The sequence below is a fragment of the Colletotrichum gloeosporioides genome, assembly GCF_011800055.1.
Source record: "Colletotrichum gloeosporioides strain Lc1 chromosome Unknown consensus_16, whole genome shotgun sequence".
Taxonomy (NCBI): domain Eukaryota; kingdom Fungi; phylum Ascomycota; class Sordariomycetes; order Glomerellales; family Glomerellaceae; genus Colletotrichum; species Colletotrichum gloeosporioides.
In genome coordinates this window covers 665,975-686,890 of record NW_025544661.1, presented here as the reverse complement: position 1 = coordinate 686,890, position 20,916 = coordinate 665,975, and the positions used below count along the sequence as shown (strand labels likewise).

Here is a 20,916-nt window from a genome sequence, read left to right as displayed (position 1 = left end):
TAATGAAAAGTGTTGCATTGTTTAGAACTTTTGTGTTATTGCCGTGACGTTTATCTACATGGACCCTGTCAACATTTCAAATATGAGTGAGGTAAGTCATCGCAAAGACGGCATCGTGAAAGTTCCCGACGCGCTGCTCGGCTCCAAGTCCCCCGAAAGGAAGCCGGGGTGCGTCGTCGCGGATAGAGTGCGCCCCCTCGTGTCCCTTTTTTTGTCGGTTCGTCTCAAGTCAAGGCTTGGCTCCGGCATGGTCCCGGCAGTTGGATTTTGGCGGCGGCGGCGGTGCCGGGTTTGAGTTGGCGTGCTGCAGGTGCGGATGAGCTGGCTGTAGATGCAGAGTTTAAAAACAAAGGGCAAATGGTTCACGTGGGATGGGTCGTTTTTCTTGTGGGTGCGCGATTGTTTTGTGCGTGAGGGTGTTATTGAGGGTTAAAGATGGCAAATAGAGGGCATGTGGAAGATAGTAGAGGCGACGATGGAGAGGATGCTGGAGATGTAGGCGGTATGACGCTGTCGAGATGAATCTTCTCATTACAAGAAAGTAGATCATTTGTACTTCAGTAGAATGTGTGAGGGTTGAAGGGTTGGTGTGCGTTCCCGTGGTTCATGCCACGGCTGGCGGAGTGGTTGCACAGGACGGGAAACGATTTGATGGCGAGGCGTTGCTGCGATGGTTTTTGGCCAAGGCAGCTTTCGAGGACATTGAACATTATTCTGCGGTGAGACGGCACCTGGGGTTGGTGTTTTTTTATTTTTTTTATTTTTTTATTTTTTTAAGCATTTTACACATTCCATCACAAAGAATGAGGCGGATAATGGCTCGAAGGCATATTTTGTCGCCACAAGACAGAAGCGGTGAATATACCGCTAGATTTGAGTAAATGTGTGCGTCTGTAGATCTGTGTGATGTGAAGCGGGAGACGCTCTTTTCTTCGGCTGAGGCAATTCCACGAGGACGTCTTCAACCTGGACCGGGGTATTTGGCTCAGTCCTCGTCTCTCACGTGCATTGAAGAAAAATGATTTCCAAGTCCTGCGGGTGGTTGGAAGTGGAACTCTCTTTTTCATCGTTTTATCTGCACTCTTTCCAAGTTTTCGTGCAGTAAGGCGGGGTGTTTGTGGTTTGAAGGCGAATCATGAAGGTGAGGATGGATCTCACGATAGGGAGGGGTAAGGGCGGTGGTTGGCGTCTGCTCTTTTCCCGCCTGCGAGTGTTGACTCACTGTAGAGACGGAGAGCGGGGTTGTCTGTCGATGTACATACAAACCGCTTCGAATCTGCAGGCTTCCAGAGCATGTGAACGCCTGGGGACACGAGAGAGGAAAACAATAGTCCAACGGGGGCACAGGGGGCGGCGGTAGAGGCAGACCAGGCACGGAGGAGGATGGATCTAGGGCGGCGGTAGCGTCGTTTCTCGGCGGCTACGCGCATATGGGGTGATGTTTTGATTGATTGAGTTTTCTTGGTGATGGGGGTGGTTGGTTTGGTTGTGTTCCACTTGAGAGCGAGTCCGGATAAGAGATGGATATTGGAGGTAATGCATGTACATTGCAGCTCTGCATGAGATACCTGTGTTAACAATGATTTGTCTACACTGAAAGAGAGACAAAAAGGCACATGCATTCGCCAATAGAGAGTCTACCGCGGCCGGTGTTGAGTGAATTGCTGCTTGACCGGCGTCTCGGCTACGCGCAGGGAGTCCAACAGCAGCACCACCGGCTGACTTGCCCCCCCTCCACCCTCACCCTATGAGCGGCGCGGGTCCCGGCGGTCCCTGCGCCAGAACACTCGAAGGGGGGGTCGACCACTCACGGGGCGGGGCTTAGCTCGGCGAATGGGAGACGGAGGCGGGGGGTCGACGGGGGAGGTGCAGCGCGCTGGAGCCGTCTCTGTTTTTTTAAGCATTCGTTTGGGGCCATTGGTAGCGTCTTCTTGGGTTGGCAAGTAGATTCACGGCGGAATGATACATTGGTCCATTGAGTGGAAGGTGTCTTGGTCGGCTTGTTGTGCATGGGCAGCGAGGCTAGGTGCCGCCAGGGGGTGGAGGGTGCAAGTCTGCAGTTGGTGTCTTTTAAAGACGACACATGACGCCTGTTTTCGCGTGTAGCACCGCATCGTCGGCCTTCTTTCGTTGCCTCTCTCTGCGTGTGGAAGTGTTCAGCTGTTGCCCCCTTTTCTGGGTCCTCTCAAGGGGTAAACAGTTCGGATTCTCCCCCTTTTGAGCATCCTCTTCGCATACAAGCTGAGCCTCGATTGCGGAGTTTTCGCCCCAGCGGCAGATCGCCAGACGTTGCCATCCCGCCCCCCGGTTCTCGCATACCGACCGCAACAGCATTCATCCCGGCACCGGGCCTTGAGTCTACACGCTGCTCTTACCGAACGCCGCTCACCGAATCGTCCGGAGGTGGAAGGCGCAGTCCAGGTGGATTCTATTTCCGTGTAACGGACCAGCAGTGACGACATTCTTCTTTTTTGGCTTGTGCTCTCCCGCGAGGCGGACGTTTCGGGTTTGCATTTGCGCCTTTCAGCTGGCCTTGGATGACAAGTCAGCTGCGCCGAGCGAGCTTTTCGTCTGGTCTTTTCTTCTGAGAGACCGACGAGGAGTTTGCTGGTTCTGCCTTGGCCTGGTCTGCGCGTTTGGCACGCAAGACCGAGGCACGAGACACGAGGACAGAAGGGCGCGTCTGCCTTATTTACGCCGCCTTGTCGGTCCCCTTGGACAAGCGGTCTGCTGAGGGTGTGCTTCTTGGCGTCTAGAAGCTTGTTCTCGAAGGAAACAAATAGGCAACGCTCCCCTCGGAGAGTTTTGAGTTGAAAGGCTTGGATTGTATGCCAAGATTCATGTTCGTCGACAGGAAACGTTGAAATCCTCCATGTAACCGAAAATGGGCTTCTTCGACCGCAAAAAGATCCGCAAGGCCGAGCCGGCCCCGGTCCCGGTGAGCCACCCACCGCCGCCGCCGCCTTCACGGTATGCGACTTCGACCACCCAGACGCCTCAATACTGGCACCCACCGCCACCATACCCAAACCAACAATACCCCGTTCAACATCCTCAACACCAACAAACCATCCGCCACCCCCCAAACCGGCAGTACCAGCAGCCCATCGTGGTGAACCAGCACTACTACATCACGCCGCCATCCTCCGCACCGCTCGCCCTACCAGCCCCTCCGGGCCCGGGCTCGACCGCACCGTCATCATGCCCCGCCGGCCTCGACAAGTTCACCGGCTCCGTGGCGACCATCGCCAAGGACTTCACCTCGCCGCAGTTCTTCGACGAGCCGAACTTCCACCCGCACGCGACGCAGCTGATCAACTCCACCGCGGCGTGCGTCGACCAGATCGCCGGGTGCTTCAACGACGTCATGACCATGATTGACGGCGGGAAGCTGTCTGGGCACGAGAAGGCGCTGTTTACGTACCAGCAGCAGCCGGCCCCGAGCGAGCAGCAGCAGCAGGTTGTGCCGTACGAGGGCAAGAGGAGCGGCAAGACGAGTAGTAGCAGCATGAAGAAGAAGGAGAGCCATTCAAAGGGGCAGGGCGTGGCGGAGAGTGTCGCGAGCGGGAGCTACTTTTCTAAAGTGGATATGTACGCCAACGCGAGGCTGCCCCTGAACCTCCCCCCTCTCCGACTGTAAGCACCCCTCCCTCAAGGAGACACACGAGGTCCCTAACAACCCCAGATACATGCCCACCTGGCCGCTGCTCTGCATGGCCGCCCAATACGCCGAGCGCGTCTACGAGACCCCCAAAGGCGCCGAGCGCGACACCCACGTCAACGCGGATTGGAAGCACGGCACCAAGGCCATGGTGATCAAGTCCGTCCCCATGGACCACATGAACACCATCGTCTTCGCGATCCGCGGCTCCGCGACCTTCATGGACTGGGCCGTCAACCTCAACACGGCGCACGCCTCGCCCACAAACTTCCTCGACGACCCTGGGAATTTCTGCCACGCGGGCTTCCTGACGGTCGCGCGGCGCATGGTGAAACCCGTCGCGGCAAGATTGCGCCAGCTGCTCGAGGAGGACCCCGCGCGCAGCGGATATTCGCTGCTGATCACGGGGCACTCGGCGGGCGGGGCGGTGGCGAGCTTGCTGTATGCGCACATGCTGGCGACGAGCAAGGCGGCACAGAGCGAGTTGAATGTGCTGACGGGGTGTTTTAAGAGGGTGCATTGCGTGACCTTTGGGACGCCGCCGGTGAGCTTGTTGCCGCTGAAGAGGCCGGAGCGGCCGGAGTTGAGGAAGAGTTTGTTTTTGACGTTTGTGAATGAGGGGGATCCGATTGCGAGGGCGGATAAGGCGTATGTGAAGTCGTTGTTGGAGTTGTTGGCGTCGCCGGCGCCGAGTGTGGGGAAGCAGAGGGATGGAGGGGAGAGGGAGAAGGATAGAGAGAGGGAGAGGAAGGGGAGAGGGGTTGTGGCGAAGGCGAGCAAGATTACGTTGAGGGGTAAGGAGAGTGGTGCGGTTGTGAAGGAGGAGAGGAGGGCGAAGAAGCCTGTGTGGGAGCTGCCGGCTTGTACGCTGAGTTCGCCGGGGCGGATCGTGGTGTTGAGGAGCGGGGATAAGAGGGAGAGGATCAAGGATCGGAAGACTGTCGAGGAGAGGTTGAATGAGGGCGTCGTGGCGCAGACGGTGACTGATGAGGAGCTGAGAGGGGTGATTTGGGGAGATCCGGTTTGCCATGTCATGAAGCTGTACTCGGGGAGAATCGAGATTTTGGCTGTTGGGGCTGTGACTGGGAGACATGGATGAAGAAGGAAATAGGGGTTGGCGTTTGGGGAGGGTGATACCTTTGACTTCGGCGGGGATTTTAACGACAACTTCATGACTTATGAGAATAAGACTATACCAACAACAACAGACATTCTTCATTACAAGCCTTTCCTGGTAGAAAACAGTCGCGCCCCTAGCTCTAGTACAATTTTCTACACTATCCCAGCAATGATTCGAATGTGCCCTCTTCATAATAATTCCAATCTGTGTAGTCAAACTGCTATACAGGGGATGACCATCAAGTAGGAGGAAAGCACAAGCGACTAAAGATCCGAATTCTAGGAATCTGGTTCCGACTTTATGAGTACATACTTGCGGCAACGAAAGTTACATAAACATCCAAGCATATATGGAGGAGGGTCTGATTTGCAGAATGCAAACAGAATAACTCCGTTTCACTCAAGCAACCTCTTCGACCAACTTCAGCACGAACTGGCCTAACTGCGTCAGTGAAGTCAAACTAGCCCAGAAAGACGAAGTGCTCGATGTCTTCTGGGCCTGTAACTGCAAAATACGCGAGTCCAGATACGCTTTCTCCGAAGCACTCGATAGTTTCTGCTGCTCCTGCAGTTTCTGCACCTCCAGGGTCAGTCTGTCCATCTCAGTTTTCCACTTTAGCCCCATGGCCTCCACCTCGTATTTCTCCCTCTCCAAATCTGCAACCTTGGCTGAGTTTTGGCTAGCACCGGCCTTCTCGTCTTTCAGTTGAGCCATGACTTTGTTGAAGTCGTCCATCACCTGGTCCATACGGGTCTTAGCCGCATCCTGCTCCAACTGAGACTGCTTCTCCAAAGTTTGGATCCTTTCACTCAGCGTCTTCTTCTCCCGTTCCATGCGTATGTACCGGTCGGTGAATTCCTGCTCTTGGCGACGGTGTCCCTCCCGGCTCTCAGCTCGCAGTATTGCCTGTTCTTCCATCAGTTCCCTCACAAATGCTGTCTTCTTCTTCTCCTGCTCCTCAAGCATCTTCCGTAGATGCTCGTCCTGTTGAAGCCGCGCCTTTTCCTGCCTCTCAACCAAGCTTTCAATCTCCTTTTCGAACTTGGCACGCAAGTCTGCCAGCTCGTAGTTGAGAGCTACACCAGCCGTGGTATTCACAACATCAAGACCTTGCTCAACCATCTCCTTTTGCACTTGAAGCACAACAGGAGGCAAACCAGCAACTTCCCAGAGTAGGTCAACAGCGGATTGCTGCGTGTTGCTGAAACGTCGAATCTGCGAGCCCTTGCTCTTCATCTCGCCCCACCAATCGGGCTTTTTAAGGAGCTCCCGCTCTCTCTTCTCTCCTGTTTCGTTGTCTTTGAGCTCGTCCCAGAATGTTGTCACGAGAAAGACATTGCTGAAGAAGTTATCTCCACACAAGTACCGAAACATATCGAAGTTCCGCTGAATCCCGTTGCTGACTTTCTCATCCTTGATACGATGGAGATATACAATCCCACTCAGCTTGAGCTTACTCTTGTAAGAGGCGCTCAATGTCTCAGCAATATCGATGAGGATTTCGCCATCGCCCCGGCGAGTGTCGTCAAATCCCGGCGTATCAAAGAGGATGAACTGGCGTCCTCTGAACTTCACAGTGAACGTCTCGGTCTTTTGAGTGCCTGAGAAACATTGAGGTCAGAAGCATGTCCGTAAGATAACATCAAGAAGCTTACAAGACTCAAGACTCTGTATGCGGCGCAGTCCTAAGAGGCGTGGAAGGATCAATCACCTCCGAAAAGAAGTGTAGGCGGCACTACGGACACATGCTGTCACAAGTGTATTCTCCGGAAAAGCACAGTGGATACGACGCGTCAACTCGATACCTTTGGACCGACTCATTCAACCAAACCACCTACCTAACGGGTTTCATGACCTGGAGTATCAACAAGGTCAGTGACGTGCGGAAGTAACGTTGGGAAAACATCTGTTTGAAATCGTGCTAAAATCACTTAGAATGCAACACTCGAAAAGACGTCAGAGATCGACAGTGATTTCAACTGCTCATATATTTGGCCATTCAAAAAGACATACACACACGACTTGTACGCTTGTAGCCTGGACGAAGCACCTGAGACGACAGAGAACGACCGTGAGTACTTTCCAAAGACCTGTGCGTCTGCAGAGGTAGCATCGCTAACACAAACACAGGAGTCGAAAAGATCGGAGAAGTGGAGTACACGATCGATGGTCTTGACTTTGTGAATGACAGTAGCATTCAACATCTCGTTGAGAACGGGCAGAATAAGTACAAAGTGTCGCACACATTGAAAATTAAAATGAGTGACGAAACTGGGCTCTTGGTTTTCAGGATTATGGCTGGAGCGAAAGAGGTCGGGCAGGCGAAACTTGCGTTTTCAAGTACATAAGAAGCCCATAATCGTGGATGAACCGGATGAGCCAAACCCCTCTTGCACGTGGACAACACGGACCGGGCTGTAGCCTCAAACACATCCGCTCGAACTAGTACTTGCTGCTTGACATTGTTCAATGGTGATTTTTACACTGCGTGTGAAGTTCATTTGATGCTTCAGCGGATCTACTTCTCCTCAACTACCGACCGAATGGTTCCAGTGAACGGAGCTGGAAAACCTGGGTTATAACAAGGCACGAATGACCGATCACGCCGATGTAACGTGCATCGAGAAGCTAAGCTGGAGCTATCTGCAACGTGTGAACATAGACGCCACTCAAACGACGTGAAAACGTTATACATGCAAGGCTTTCCAGGACAATGACCGGGGTCAGTTTCATGTGGATGGCAATCATGCCGTCCACCCAGACCGCAACACGCTAAGACGCCGGGAGCCAGTCTTGATGGATGGCGAAGTTCTAGCCGCAAGAACAAACACACATCATGAATGGCGATGATACACAAACATGCCAAGACCAAAGCATGTCCGATGGACTCGGATCCACCGCGAGGCATTTCTAGCCCCTGATACAGCACCTCAGGATTGTCTTCGGTACGCTTCTTGACAAACGCTGACGGGAAAATAGGACTGCAACCCTTGTTTAACTTCCTGAAGTCCTGAAAATTTATACTAATTGACCGTGAAGAATAATTGTATAGTCCATGTACATACATTTAAGCAACAGAAATCAACACACGACTGCAAGGCAAGATGTTTCCCTTTGCGGTGGATGTGAAAAAGAGAGGTGACGTCGCTTTCTAGGGTCCGACATGGATGTACGCAGCCCAAATGGATGGATTGCCTTCATCACGGACAGCATAGTCTAACCCTCTGCCCCTGTCCTGTCCCTCCTCGCGGGTTTTGCTTCGAAGAAGTCTTGCGGCGTTGTGAACCCCAAGTGCTACAGACTCATCAGTCCATCCACGCTCCTGGATCGTCCTATAAACCTCTGCGGCTGCTTCAGCCGAGCATTTGTCATCTATCTTCCATAGCGATCCGACCACATGCGGGAACCCTGCTAACTGGCAAGCACTCATCAGATGGATCGACTCATCTTGCAGCCTCTCTGCTTGGTTTTCTCCAGTAGAGCAAGCTGAAAGGTAAGCCAACCAAGCAGGCCTCTCAAAAAGGTTCAGAGAAGTTAAGCTTTCAAAGCTCAAAGGATCACTAACCCAGTCATTGAGGAGAAGACAGCTCTTGGACGGATCCAGCGGATTTGTTATACCATGGCCTGCAAAGTGAAATGTTGTACAGGTCTCAATTTGATGTAGTACCTCTTCTTTTTCAGGTTTATCGAGAAGAGTAGTCGGTATACTTGGAGATAGTAGACTGGCCAAAATCTGCACCTCCTCTTCTACAAACTCAAGGTCGCTGGGAGATAGACGGCCATTAGAGGGTGTGGTCCCCATGCTGACGAGACAGGCCTTGTGAGAAACGTTTCCCCTGGTGATTCGGGCTGACTTCTGACGAGATTGCATCAGAGCTTTGACTGAAGTACTGTATGAGGATATTACTCTATCCATCACTGTGTCGAAAGAGCCTTCTTGGTGATAACCCGCCGCGTGAATCGGGAGCCTGCTCAAAGACCCTGTCAGAATCCACCATACGTGCGGCAAGTCACCATCTCTCGGGGGCTCCAGGAATCCGAGCTTATCGAGAACTGGACAAGCCATAACATCCCAAAGATTTTCCAAAGACTCTGAATCAACGTTAAATTCGCTTTTGATGCCCGAAACTTCAAATTGTGGAAGTGGTAGCAGCTGGATAGAGTGGGTGTCGATGATGAAAGCATCGCAGCGCCGCGAATTTGCATTGAGAATGACAATGGGACCCGAAGATGCGGCGGCAAGTAGGCTCTCTGCTTTTGGCCGAATGAGAAATGTTTCGAACCCTGGCTTGGAACGAATCTCCCTGATAACCGTGTTGAATTGGGCATCCAGATCGCGGCGTTGCTTGGCATGCATCTCCATAGGGATATCCTTGTCGACAGAGGATAAAGATGTCGCACCGGAAGGCGTGTCCAGCTCGTTTCTTAGAGATATGAATTGATTCGCCAAACCAGCATGACTGCTAGTAAGATCGGCGATTTCAGCACGAGTCTCGAATAACAGCGCAGCCATCACTCCACGACCGGACTCTAGAAGATTAAGAGCATCGGCAGGCGACTTTCCCGCATTGAGAGCAGTCGCAGCAGCTAAAGAAGCCAGTCCTGGAAATTTTCGCAAAACATTCTGCTGGTCACTGCTTTTCAGAGCCCGAGGACTCACGGACGGCAGAAGGCTGACCGCGGTCTCCAGTATCTCGCTTGCTTCCCCCCATCTCGACTTGAAGTTGAGAAGCCCAGCCGCCACAGATCCCAGCGGGATGCGAGTTGAAGGAGGGGAGTTCTGACAATTCCATCCTTGCAGCGAGACTTCAATCTGATCATCAATAGTATCGTTGCCAAGCTTGCGATAGCACCTAAGCAGGTTCTCGAATATCATCCAGCGTTCAGGATGAGTCTCAGGGAGAATTGTCGCTGCGTCTTTGAAGATCGTGATTGCTTCATCAAGGTCATCAAATGACCGAGTATCATTGAAACGTTTGAAAAGTCCACCAGCCAAGTTGTTCATATCCAAGGCCCGACCAATATCATTATTAGATTCAAGATCAATTGCCGTCTTCAGCAGTGTGATGGCCCTATCAAGATCATCAACCGACCTGTGAATGTCATGTCTGGTGCTCAGTAAAGCACCAAGCTTTCCCAAGCGTGCTGCATAATCTCGATTTCCTTGTGGTGTAGCTTGTAGGACGCTTTCCATCATATTGATCGCGCTTTGGAGGTCGCCAATGGAATTGGTGCGACTATATCTCAGTGTCAGTGACGTCGAAAGATTGGACATGATATCAAACCGAAGCCGATTGTGCCTAGGCATCATATCCATTGCCTTTTGCAAAGTATCGAGGGAGTAGTCAATGTCAGCCATAGAGCCCGTATGCTCATATCGTTTGTTGAGCATCTTTCCCAATAGATTGAGGTTACCGAGAAGGTGAGAATGATCTTGAGACATTGCTACGGCAGTTCCGGTCAAAGACTCGACAGCTTTGTTGAGATCGTCCAAGGACCCCGTGTAGTCGTACATGTCCCCGTAACAACAACCCAAGCAACCCAGAAGACCAGGCACGACTGGGTGGCCTTCGCTAGCAACTTCCAGGCCAGCATGAAAGGCCCAAATGGCAGATTCAAGGTCTTCTACCGAACCATTGCTATGATATTGATTGAGAAGCATCGTTCCATGAACCTCGTGTCGAACGGGGCGCAGTAAATGCTCCTCGGGCGTCAACAACACTGCCGCGTGTGCAGGACCGACGGCGCGATCCAGATCGATGGTAGACCTTGAAACCAAAAAGCGTTGGTTCAGTCTGTTTGCAAGACTCATCCAAAGGTCGGGATCCCCTGGACGACTTGAAGAAACTCTCCCGAGTGCCCTTTCTGTCAGTTGAACAGCCTTATTTAGATCTTCTATTGATTCGAGGGCTTGGCCTTTGTCGAGATAACACTCGGCGAGGCAATCCAATTGGCGGGGGCGCTCAGGATTGGTGCTGTGGATGAGACTAATCTCCTTATTCCATAAACCGATGGCTTGGTTGATGTCATTTGTTTGCTGGGTAGAAATGAATCGGCGTCGCAAAGAACTCGCTAGAATACCCACCTTCATGGTGCGGTCGGTGTCAGCTGTTTCACCTGGCCGGACGAATGGTCTCTCCTGAGTCGCAAGTTGTAGATTCTCGACGGTATTGACAAGGTTTTCTGGTGCATCGACGCTATGCAGGCGTTGTCGGCCAGCATCTGTACTATGGGTATTCAAGTAGCTAAGACAATGAAAGCGACCCAGAAGCAACAAGGCATTCACCTCGGAGCTTAACGCCGTGATAAACGCATCAAGAAGTGGGGCTGAACATGCTCTTCTCACTTGCGTATCAAGCGACTTCCAAAAGCCCACTGACTTGTTTTCCGTGGGGGCCTCTTCATTCAAGGCTTCGATCGCGCGATGCATGACCTCTAAACCCTCTTCCCGTCTCGGAATTCCAGTTGCTCGAGAACGTGTCCGAGTTTGGTGAAAAAAGACAGCCTTCTCGTGAGCGAAAAATGGATGTGAGATCCAGTCTGTTGGGGTTATTGAGTCGCCACAATAAACGTCGGCATCTATTTTCCACACCGTATTGACCCAGGCTTCATGTTGAGCTAGAGGAAATATACCGATCTTAACGTTCTCGATCTGTGCCACGGACTCTAACCAACCCTGCACTTCGGCATCATCATCGTCATCATTTGGTAACCCAATGATCCACTCGTTGATGTGACTGTGTATAATGTCCGAAGCACATCGGTTTCGCTGGAAATCAACGAGATCTTCCAGCGGGGTTTGACCTGTTTCACTCGTCTCCAGGACGAGTCCAAAAGCGAACGAAGTGTGCGAGCCATCAAATGGGTCTGTCGAGTTGTGTGCAGAACTTGTAAAGCCTATCGCTTGATTGATCAGTGAGATATTCAAGATGGGTCTTTATGTTGAGGGCTGCAAAAGGGCTCTACCTTGATCATTCGACCAAATCTTCACCACCAAGCGATATAGGCTCCCTTGCTCTACTTGAAAGGTCACATAAGGGCGTCTTTGGGTTCTCATGTCGAATTCCATGAGGCATGTTCGGGAAAAAGTCCTTGGCGGCTCGAATGCCATTTTCGATGCCCAAAGAAAGTGAATATGAAAGACCGAACCACTCTTCCAAGCAAGAAAAAGCTTGATATTTGAAGCCGATTTGATCGTCCTATATCGGCACGAGACGGTGGAAGATCGGATATGAAAGCAACGCGAGAGAGTGAAAGAGGATGAACGAGATGAGTTTGTGCTTATGGGGGTTTCTTGCCACAATCTGCTAAGACATGCCACTCGACCCCCCACGTTTTCGACAGCTCTTCCATCAGACCACGTACGCGTCTTGGCTGCATGTTTTGCCTTGCCGTTCATCCCGTTCATGTCGCATGTGTGCTTCGCGTTACTTCCGACCCCAGCGACGCACAGTTCTCAACTGATGCTAGAGCTGTTGGATGTCTGCGGCACACGGATTAAGCTGCATCTCTGGTCCAGTGATAGGGCGCTGCCGTAGCCTTCAAATCAATTTATGCGGAATCCCTGCACGAGGAACTCTCTGATGCTACATCAATCAGGCTCTGCATTATACATCATCCAGGATCGTCGGATTTCGGTGGTGGAATGAGTCTCCCGACCCCAGCTTCATGAGAAAACGGGGATGCGCGGGGCAGCAAGGCTGCCGGAGTGTTGAAGTAAAAGTGCTCGTGAATTATCGTCGACATAATCCAACCTGAGAGGCGTGAAAAAAAGATTTGAATATGTTAACCGATGGAGCGCATTCGTAAAATTTCAAATCGTGATGCTCATCGCGTTCTCACGATCTATCTTAGGCCTTCTCGAACTGAACTGTCACCATGACATTCAGGGGGATGACTGGGTGAAGTATGCGATCAGTGTTGGTACGTATCTGACGAAACATCGAGGCGGACCATATTGCGAATGAGATGCAAAGCTATGCTAGATTAGGCTGCTCATGCATGTTGCGGACCAACCGAGTCCAAAGACCGGGTGTTGAGTATGATACATGGGGAGTGGGCTGACTTCCTATAGGATGGCTTGTTTGGTTGGGTGAGGGGTAGTGGGAGAATCCTCTGTAAGGCAACCGGCAGCAGCCTGGAAAGAAAACGAAACGTTCTCCATATGATGATGACCCATTGCAGTCAGATATCAGTGGGTGAGAGGCCTTGATAATCTCAACTTCTGTAAAGAAGACATTGTCAGTTACATCGCAAACCCAAAGACGATCGTTGGTTCACAGCTTTTGAAACTGAAACACGCCACACTGTACATTTATCTTACGATATTGCCTCTAAAATGAGGGCATCCGGCACAAAGCGAGCTTTGCTCATCGGCAGTCCGCTGCATGGTCTGCGTGGAACCAAAAACGACCTCCATGCGATGACAACCATTCTCAAAAGCCGCGGCTTTGAAACGGAAGGCTTTCATGTCAAAAAGCTCTTCCAAAGTGATGCCACTCGTCAGAAGATTCTCGATGCGTGGGAAGCTCTCATTCAAGATGCCTCACGGGACGACACTGTCGTAATCTACTATTCCGGCCATGGAGTTTGCGTCGAATCCGACGTAGCAACTGAAACGTCGAGATCATCGTCCAAAATTCAATTCATTGTTCCGTTCGACTTCGACTGCAGCCTTGAGAAGTGGAACGGAATATCCGATGGTGAACTCTCTTTATTGCTCCAAAGAACAACGGCGAAGACGAGAAATGTTACATACATTCTCGACTGCTGCCATTCTGCACGTCTCGGTCGCAAATTTGGCGAGGCACAATTCGAGCCAAAAGCATTTGGGTTAGACAAATCTCTGTATACAGACCTTGCCAGAATTTTAGACAGGTTGAAACAAGAGGGCAGGCTTACGGAAGATCGTCTGGACACCAACCCTTATGCAGTACGTATAGCTGCTGCAGCGACCGATGAGACCGCTTGGGAATATCACAAAGATGGCAATAGTCACATGGGTCTCTTGACAAGGAGCCTTGCAAGGGCTATCTTGAAGTTCAACGACACTAGATCTTGGAGAGATATCATGCTCGAAGTGGGTGTGCTGGTTGAACAAGACTACCCGGGAGGCAATCAGCACCCTCGATCGGCAGGACCTGATAATCGAAGACCTTTTACACTTGAGACGACGGCTACTGGAGCGCTTCTCGCGACTATATGGAACGACGAATACACAACAATCCGCGGAGGGCGAGTCAACGGCGTTCAGAAGGGCGACACTTTCGCAATCACACCTTTCGGGCTCCAAAGTCAATCTGGACTCCAAACAATAACAGGGAGTGTTTCAAATGTCAACGCATTTGCCGCTATCCTTAGCCCAACTCCAAAAACTTCGGATTTTGGGTCTGCGAGGGAGTATGTGATGGGCCATGCAGTTCTGGAAAGAAAACAGAAGCGATGGCCAATTCGACTTTCAGAAGATATTCAAAGTCAACCAAATATTGATGCGCTACTAGTTCAGTCTATATTTCTGAGACGATGCCTACCACACGAACAGCCGTTTTTGAGCATTCGAAATGAACGGGATCGAGTGATTCTGTACAGCAATCTAGGTGTACAACTGGCCGCCGAGCGCCTAAGCAATGAATCCAGCTCGGGGGACGCGTTCGGGAGACTCTTCCATCACGCAAGAGAATACGTTCAAGCCCAGAATATTTTGTCCCTCCGGTCAGGCGTTGATGATGAAGCTTTCGGCGACAATGTGGAGATAGAAGTGGGGCTAGAAATTGGCGGCGAGAAAAGTCTCCTTGCACGTCGAAGTGAATCGTTAGTTTTGAAGACCCAGCTCGCGATAACATGCTCATGAAACACCAGGTTTCCAGCAGCGATGATCGACATAGCGTCTTTGATACTCAGAGAGAACGACCGATTGTATATCTCCATCAAGAATACGAGCCCAAATAAGGTCTTCCTGAACGCTCTCAGCGTAGACGCCGCTGGGAAGACTACATTGATAACGAAGGCATGGGAAAGGGGGATTGGTCTGACACCATCACGCTCTCATACTCTTGCTGTCAAGACGTTTCCCCTGAGGGGGATACCGATGCGGTGGCCAAAGTCGATCCCGAGGAATGGGCATGTCGAGGAAAGCCTCGTTTTTGTCATCACGAACGAGGAAGTTGACCTGAGGGATCTTGACGCATCTTTAAAGGGCTATATTCGTCGTGGAGCTGACGATGCAGCAGCAAAGGATAGCGGCGTCGTTCCATATGATGTGGAACATGTGCGATATCATCTTCGACCGTCTTCATCGTCTTAATTATTCAGAAGCCCACCTGTACACCTTAGGAAACAGGTGGAACTGCGGCTGTAGTTCTTATGGTTATACTTTGTCTATTCCTTGTATGTTTGTGTTTGATTCATGTTGGTCTTTCTCACCTGACTCAAAACAACGCTTGCATAACTATTCATTTGACTTACTAGGTTTTTACTAAGTTTGCCCCTACACCGGATGAGCGAGACACAACGCTGTTTATTGAGTCGCCCAATCCAAGCAGGCACTCGTCCTTGAGCAAACTGGAAAGCTGCCTGATGGATTTCAATTGGCCGAAGTCGCCACCGCCAGTTCTATATCGTGTCTCTTTCTCCGTGTGCATCTCCACTATGTATGACACCTAGTTCGTGACCCCTGACTGTTCGTTTGAAGTCAAACGTCGCTGTCACACAAACTAAAGACTGGTGGGTCGTCTGAAGATGAGTCTTAGCATCGATGAGCTGCAAAAGACCGACAGTCTACTTTAAATTCTGCTGCGTCACGACAGTTGCAGTTTGCTAACCATTAAATATCAAATGACAATGGCCTTCCACGCATGAGAAGCTCGTCTTGCTCAAGTAATCTTTTTATGTGCAAATCTTCATGAGCAGACGTCGAGGTGCATTGCCTACTCGTGGAGAGGCTCGTGGAGAGACCAACGCGGTGTGGCATTTGACTCGGCAGTTGGCTATTACGAAGCAGTGCCTCAGTTCAAAACCGTTGCGTAAGTGCCCAGGGACGCCTGGTCTGCATTATGGTCAAGCTCAATGATCCGTGCGGTCTGCGGGCAGACCAGTGGAACGTGTGCGAGCCGCATCCCTGCTCACTTGATCTTGCGTTTCATCAAGCGGCTTGCCACATTGATATAAGACGACAGCCAACCTCCCGTCCAAAACTTTGCTGTTACCTCTGATCTACATCCTTCAGCGTAGCGCAGTCGTCTTCAAAATATCGTCCCAATGCATCAATCTACCGTCGCCCTCCTGGTGAGCAACGCCCTGGTGGCTTGGGCTGCGACTCCCTCAGGCTTTCAACCGGCGTCCAATGTCGACCTCATTGTTGCCTATGGAGACCAGTCGGCTCTGAACGGTGTTGATCTGGCGAAGAGCCGTAAGTTCCAGCAGACTACACGACATCAGAACGACTCGGACTAACCGGACTAGTTACGCAACAGGAGCCTACCTTCGGCACGACCGAGCCGTTGACCGGAAAGAGCTATGCCATCATCATGGTTGACGTCGATATTCCGACCAACAACCCCCCGCAGACCGGTACCTTCCTGCACTGGGCCCAGACAGATCTGACTCCCGTCGCGCAGACGACAACAGTCAAGCTCAACGACGGCGAGCGCACCATCCACACTCTGACGACCAACGCGGCTGCGATTGCAGACTACAAGGGCCCCTCGCCACCGGCAAGAGTTCCCCTCACCCATCGCTATATCGAGATTCTGGTCGACACCAGCGACATTACTGCAGAGGGAACCGCGGCATTGCAGGCCCTGTCGACCCGCGGAGGCGTTCAGGTCAACGATGTGCTCACTCAGGCGGGACTGGCAAACAAGGTGGTGGCCGGCAACTTCTTCACCGTGACCAACCCCGGACCTGCGGCGAACGCTGCGAACTCGAGGAAGGACAACAGCAGCAGCACCGCTCCCACCGGAGGTGTGACGCCGTCTGCGAGGCCCACAAACATTTCTATGGGACAGAAGTCAACAGGCTTCTCCACCACAACGGTCTTGAGCGCGGCAGCAGCCGGCCTTCTGGCTCTCTTCGCCAGCTCGTTCTAAGCGCGCAGGTTGGGCCGGTGGACACGATGTGTTGGGCTGGAGGAATTTTCTGACGCCGGTATCGCCAGATGAGAACGCGCGGCGCGCGTGCTGCATGTTGTTTCTGAGCGTCGTATATCGTCTCAGGTAATTCATAATACAAGCCAAGTTTCATCTGATTGTCGAGTGCGTGCCCCCTGTTTCACAACGGCGATGACACCGAGAGGCACGGACCGCCGAAGCGGGGCCGGCAACGGCGAACGGTAGACGGACATCGTCCGAGTTCGCGCCGAAAATTGTAGCTACCTGACTTGGGGGGTGTAAACTGTCCTTGCATTAGTTGTTGAATTGGTTCTTAGCAGCTACCCATTGACAGCTTCATTGTTTTCATCAGCGTTTTCCCTACCCTGGCCTGCAACTCCATTCTTCCGGGCCTGTGATGATGAATGTGATGAAAGTCTCAGGAGAAACAACGGGCCTTCCGAAGTCGATGATTTTGTATGTGCGGTTATCCTCCCGATGGGAGGTGACAACCATAATCATGCACGTGTCTCATTTGTCAGTTCAATAGGGAGGATTATCGTCTAATGATTTACTTTCTGTCCTCAATGTGCCTGTGCTAATTATGACCCCGTACCTGATATGTCAAATGTGAATACCATGAGTGGATGTTGAGGACAATCATGAAATCGGTATGAGCTTAATCGAGGCTCATTGAATATTCAATGCATCAATACGCCATTCAGTATGTTGCATCAGCTGCAGCAAATTAATACAATCATTATTATGCTTGAGAAGTGTCTGATTCCCAAGAAGCCTAGATAGGCCTTATTACGTGGGGAACTTGACTGGCGGGCGATTTGCATAGTCTAACAACAGAAAATCTGTCCACTTTCCATCTAGGGGCATTGGGTGGAATCCGTGAGTGAGAAGTTGTCGAGCAAGAAATCGGCGTCAGCGGGGTTGGCGGTGTCCGCGCAAGAAATCGTAACTTGAATGATCGGGTTGGCGTTGTAGGCCTGATTTGGAGTGTAAATCTGATCCGACAGTTGGTACTGACCTGCGGGCGTATTGCCCACAATGATGGTATTTCCCACTGAATATGTGCCAGGCATAGTTAGTGTCAACTTGCAGTTGCCGTAACTTCCGGTCTGTGTCAGAATACCCAGGCCGTAGTAAAACTTTAGACGGTAGGGTCTGCCGATTACCAAGCCAGAAGGCCCAAAAAGAAACTGCGCAACAAAGCCAGATTGAACGCCGGCGTATAATGGAGTAAATCTACATCAGGAGGCTAAATGTGAGTATTTTGAAGTGGTGTTGACCCAGAAAGCACTCACGCATATTTATTGCCGTCCTGCGGGTGGTCGTACACACCGACAACGCCGGTCTCAACAGTTGTTCGATAAAAAATCCAGGAGCTTGCACCATTCTCAAAACTAGGATTTTGAAGAATGTTCACTGGGACGCAAGACGAACTGCTCGATGCATTTGACGATGTAGTTCTCGTAGAACCTCTGGACGTAACCGTAGACGTTATGGAGCTTGGTGATGTGCTGCTTGACGATGAAGTGCGCGATGACGATGAAATCGATGATGAGATGCTTGACGGGGTAGCACTTGTAGAACTTGCGAACGTGAATGTAGACGACGAGAGGCTTGACGATGAGCTGCTTGACGATGAGCTGCTTGACGATGAGCTGCTTGACGATGAGCTGCTTGACGATGAGCTGCTTGACGATGAGCTGCTTGAAGATGAGCTGCTCGCTGATGAGGTGCTCGCTGATGAGGTGCTCGCTGATGAGGTTCTTGATGACGAGGTGCTCAATGACGAAGTGCTTGAAGATGGCGTGCGTGATGATGACGTGCTTGAAGAAGATGTGCTTAGAGATGTGATGCTCGACAGGGTGGTGCTCGTCGACGTGCTGAACGATGTGGTGCTCGAAGAGGGGGCGCCTGACGATGTGAATGTTGCGCTGGGCAGTGTGGGCGAGGTGCTTGGTAAAGTCGTGCTGGACAGCGTGCTGCTTTGTGCCGTGGTCCTGGATGTCCTGGATGTTGTTGGTACCAGGCACTTGTCAGAGAAAGCCGCGAGGGTTCAATGCTCGAAAGTGTGGTGTTTGAGAAGTTAAACCTGGAAGAAGTTCTGCTTGAGGCGGCTGTGGGGTCATTCGATGGCGTGGGTATGCTGATGGGTATTGATAATCTTGAAGACGTTGAGAGGACTGAAGAGCCTGGGGTATCAAGAGTCACTGGTCCCGAAATACTTGTGGTGATTGCTACAGAAGCAGTGATGCTAACCGGATTGACTGAGATTCTGGGGGTTGTGGATACGTCTGAGCTGACTGCCGCCGAAGGAGTCGATACAATATTGGAAGGAGCGAGAATGGTGTTACTGCTACTGCTTGTTGTGGGGGTCACCAAAGCCAACAAGAACTCGAATTGAAGGTCGTTCGGAATCGATTGGGCACCCACCAGTGCGACCGCAGCGCAAATGGCGGCCAAAACCCTGTGAGAACCCATTTAAGAGAATTGATCGAGCAGATGCGCCGGCCAAGGAAGTACTTGGCGGTCTTCCGAAGCAACTGTATTTAGTATCCGAAAACTTCGTTCGTGGAATCGTGCGTCGGTTAGGAGCCAATCCCTGATGTTTGGGATGATCGATCCTGCCTGCCGGGATTGGATCATAGATCAGGGCTGAAATGATGCCTGCAGCAAGCGTTCGGTTGTTTACATGCCAAAGGCAGTGGCAGGAATCTGTCACACGCGGGATACCTCTGAGCAGGCGTTTTCTCCCTCAGAGATTTAAGACATGGCGGGGCTCCGATAGGCTGAGCTGGACGGCTCCATTCCTAGCTTTCCCAATCAACATGATAATCAGTGTAAGGAAAGAATGCAATTTTATCTGTCTCTGTTGTACGCTCATATTTTGACTGGCCCGCCCCTGATAAAGCCAAACCAATCTCCACGCCAAGGACGTGTCGTTCGCGCCTCGGCACAGGAATGATGCTTGGCCTCGGCCCGCTCTGGGAGGACTGTTTATCATCTCAGCGCTGGAGCATTAGGTCCGCGGATGTCTGCTGGGGCTTGAAGCTACTTGAAAGTGGAAGCTGAAGTTGAAATAAGCTTATTAGGCTGACCTTCAAGGGTGTCAAGACACAATCACAAGCTGGTGCATAATTGTCCTGAAGTTGGAGGAGGGAGAAAAGCGCCACTCGCGCATTGCCACGCATTTCTCACCCGAAAGTTTCCCTAACAAGATGCACCTAATGACGTTTCGCGAAAACACAAACTCCTTGTATTGCAGAGTCCCGCTTTACTGGCGAGGTTATGTGGACGACGGGCAGACAGCACCGCTTGATGAGAAAAGTGGTAATCATCGCCGACAGCAACGTCTGCCACGGATATGATGTTGCGATATCTCCCCAGAATGCTTAGAGCTTAATCACTTACAAAGATCAAAATACAGAGGAACTTTCTAAGGAAAATTCGACTTCTGCAGTTCCCCTTTTCTCATGCCAAAGCAAAGTTGAACAGACGCAAACAATATAAACACGACAATTTCTTCTACCCACAACCCAATCACGTCTCAAAAGCTCACGCGTTCAACATGGGCGGTGGTGGGGACGTCGATGTGGCGTCGCAACGTTGTCAACGACTGCTAAATCGGATCTGCCTATCAAGCCTGTTGCTGCATGTAGCTGGCGTTGCCAGGCTGTCATGCATACATAATCTAGGCGGGTCGTCCCCCTTCGGTGTGGTCTTACAGCTGTCGAGAATACGACACATCAGAGTGGCCGACGTGGCCGAATACTTCAGATGTTCAGGGCACAGACACTTCATGTGAACGGCGGGAGAAAAGGCAAGTTTGTGGGTCGCCTCAATGGCGAGCGTTCTTGGGGATTGCCGCGTATCACTTGACTAGCATGAACTGAAAGATGGGGCCATCCAGCCTTTGCTTGGCCTGTTCGTAGTCGTAACTTTTCCGGCGGTAAGTCCGTTTTGTTCAAAAGAGGCGACCTGCCTCGAAGTCCGAGATCCATCACATTCTGCTTGAAGATCATTCCCGCGCC

At 51.4% G+C, this 20,916-nt stretch overlaps 6 protein-coding genes across 6 annotated transcripts; 3 read left to right on the top strand and 3 right to left on the bottom strand.

Moving 5' to 3' along the window:
- Nucleotides 1–2,884: 2,884 nt before the first annotated feature.
- Nucleotides 2,885–4,760, top strand: GCG54_00012940 (uncharacterized protein; the record flags this gene model as incomplete). Its single annotated transcript, XM_045412805.1, has 2 exons — nt 2,885–3,636; nt 3,686–4,760. The coding sequence occupies 2 exons, from the start codon at nt 2,885–2,887 to the stop codon at nt 4,758–4,760; spliced, it is 1,827 nt and encodes a 608-aa protein (XP_045268811.1).
- Nucleotides 4,761–5,180: 420 nt separating this feature from the next.
- GCG54_00012939 (uncharacterized protein) lies at nt 5,181–6,528 on the bottom strand (the record flags this gene model as incomplete). Its single annotated transcript, XM_045412804.1, has 2 exons — nt 5,181–6,382; nt 6,525–6,528. 2 exons carry the CDS (start codon nt 6,526–6,528, stop codon nt 5,181–5,183), a joined length of 1,206 nt encoding a protein of 401 aa, XP_045268810.1.
- A 1,404-nt stretch (nt 6,529–7,932) lies between these two features.
- GCG54_00012938 (uncharacterized protein) lies at nt 7,933–9,657 on the bottom strand (the record flags this gene model as incomplete). The annotated part of the gene is made up of 3 exons (XM_045412803.1): nt 7,933–8,528; nt 8,559–8,873; nt 8,904–9,657. 3 exons carry the CDS (start codon nt 9,655–9,657, stop codon nt 7,933–7,935), a joined length of 1,665 nt encoding a protein of 554 aa, XP_045268809.1.
- Nucleotides 9,658–13,119: 3,462 nt separating this feature from the next.
- GCG54_00012937 (uncharacterized protein) lies at nt 13,120–15,084 on the top strand (the record flags this gene model as incomplete). Its single annotated transcript, XM_045412802.1, has 3 exons — nt 13,120–14,254; nt 14,378–14,591; nt 14,640–15,084. 3 exons carry the CDS (start codon nt 13,120–13,122, stop codon nt 15,082–15,084), a joined length of 1,794 nt encoding a protein of 597 aa, XP_045268808.1.
- A 953-nt stretch (nt 15,085–16,037) lies between these two features.
- On the top strand, nt 16,038–16,867 carry GCG54_00012936 (uncharacterized protein; the record flags this gene model as incomplete). Its single annotated transcript, XM_045412801.1, is given in 2 exon segments — nt 16,038–16,188; nt 16,203–16,867. 2 exon segments carry the CDS (start codon nt 16,038–16,040, stop codon nt 16,865–16,867), a joined length of 816 nt encoding a protein of 271 aa, XP_045268807.1.
- Nucleotides 16,868–17,745: 878 nt separating this feature from the next.
- GCG54_00012935 (uncharacterized protein) lies at nt 17,746–19,014 on the bottom strand (the record flags this gene model as incomplete). The annotated part of the gene is made up of 4 exons (XM_045412800.1): nt 17,746–18,124; nt 18,184–18,233; nt 18,319–18,917; nt 18,978–19,014. 4 exons carry the CDS (start codon nt 19,012–19,014, stop codon nt 17,746–17,748), a joined length of 1,065 nt encoding a protein of 354 aa, XP_045268806.1.
- Between the last annotated feature and the right edge of the window lie 1,902 nt (nt 19,015–20,916).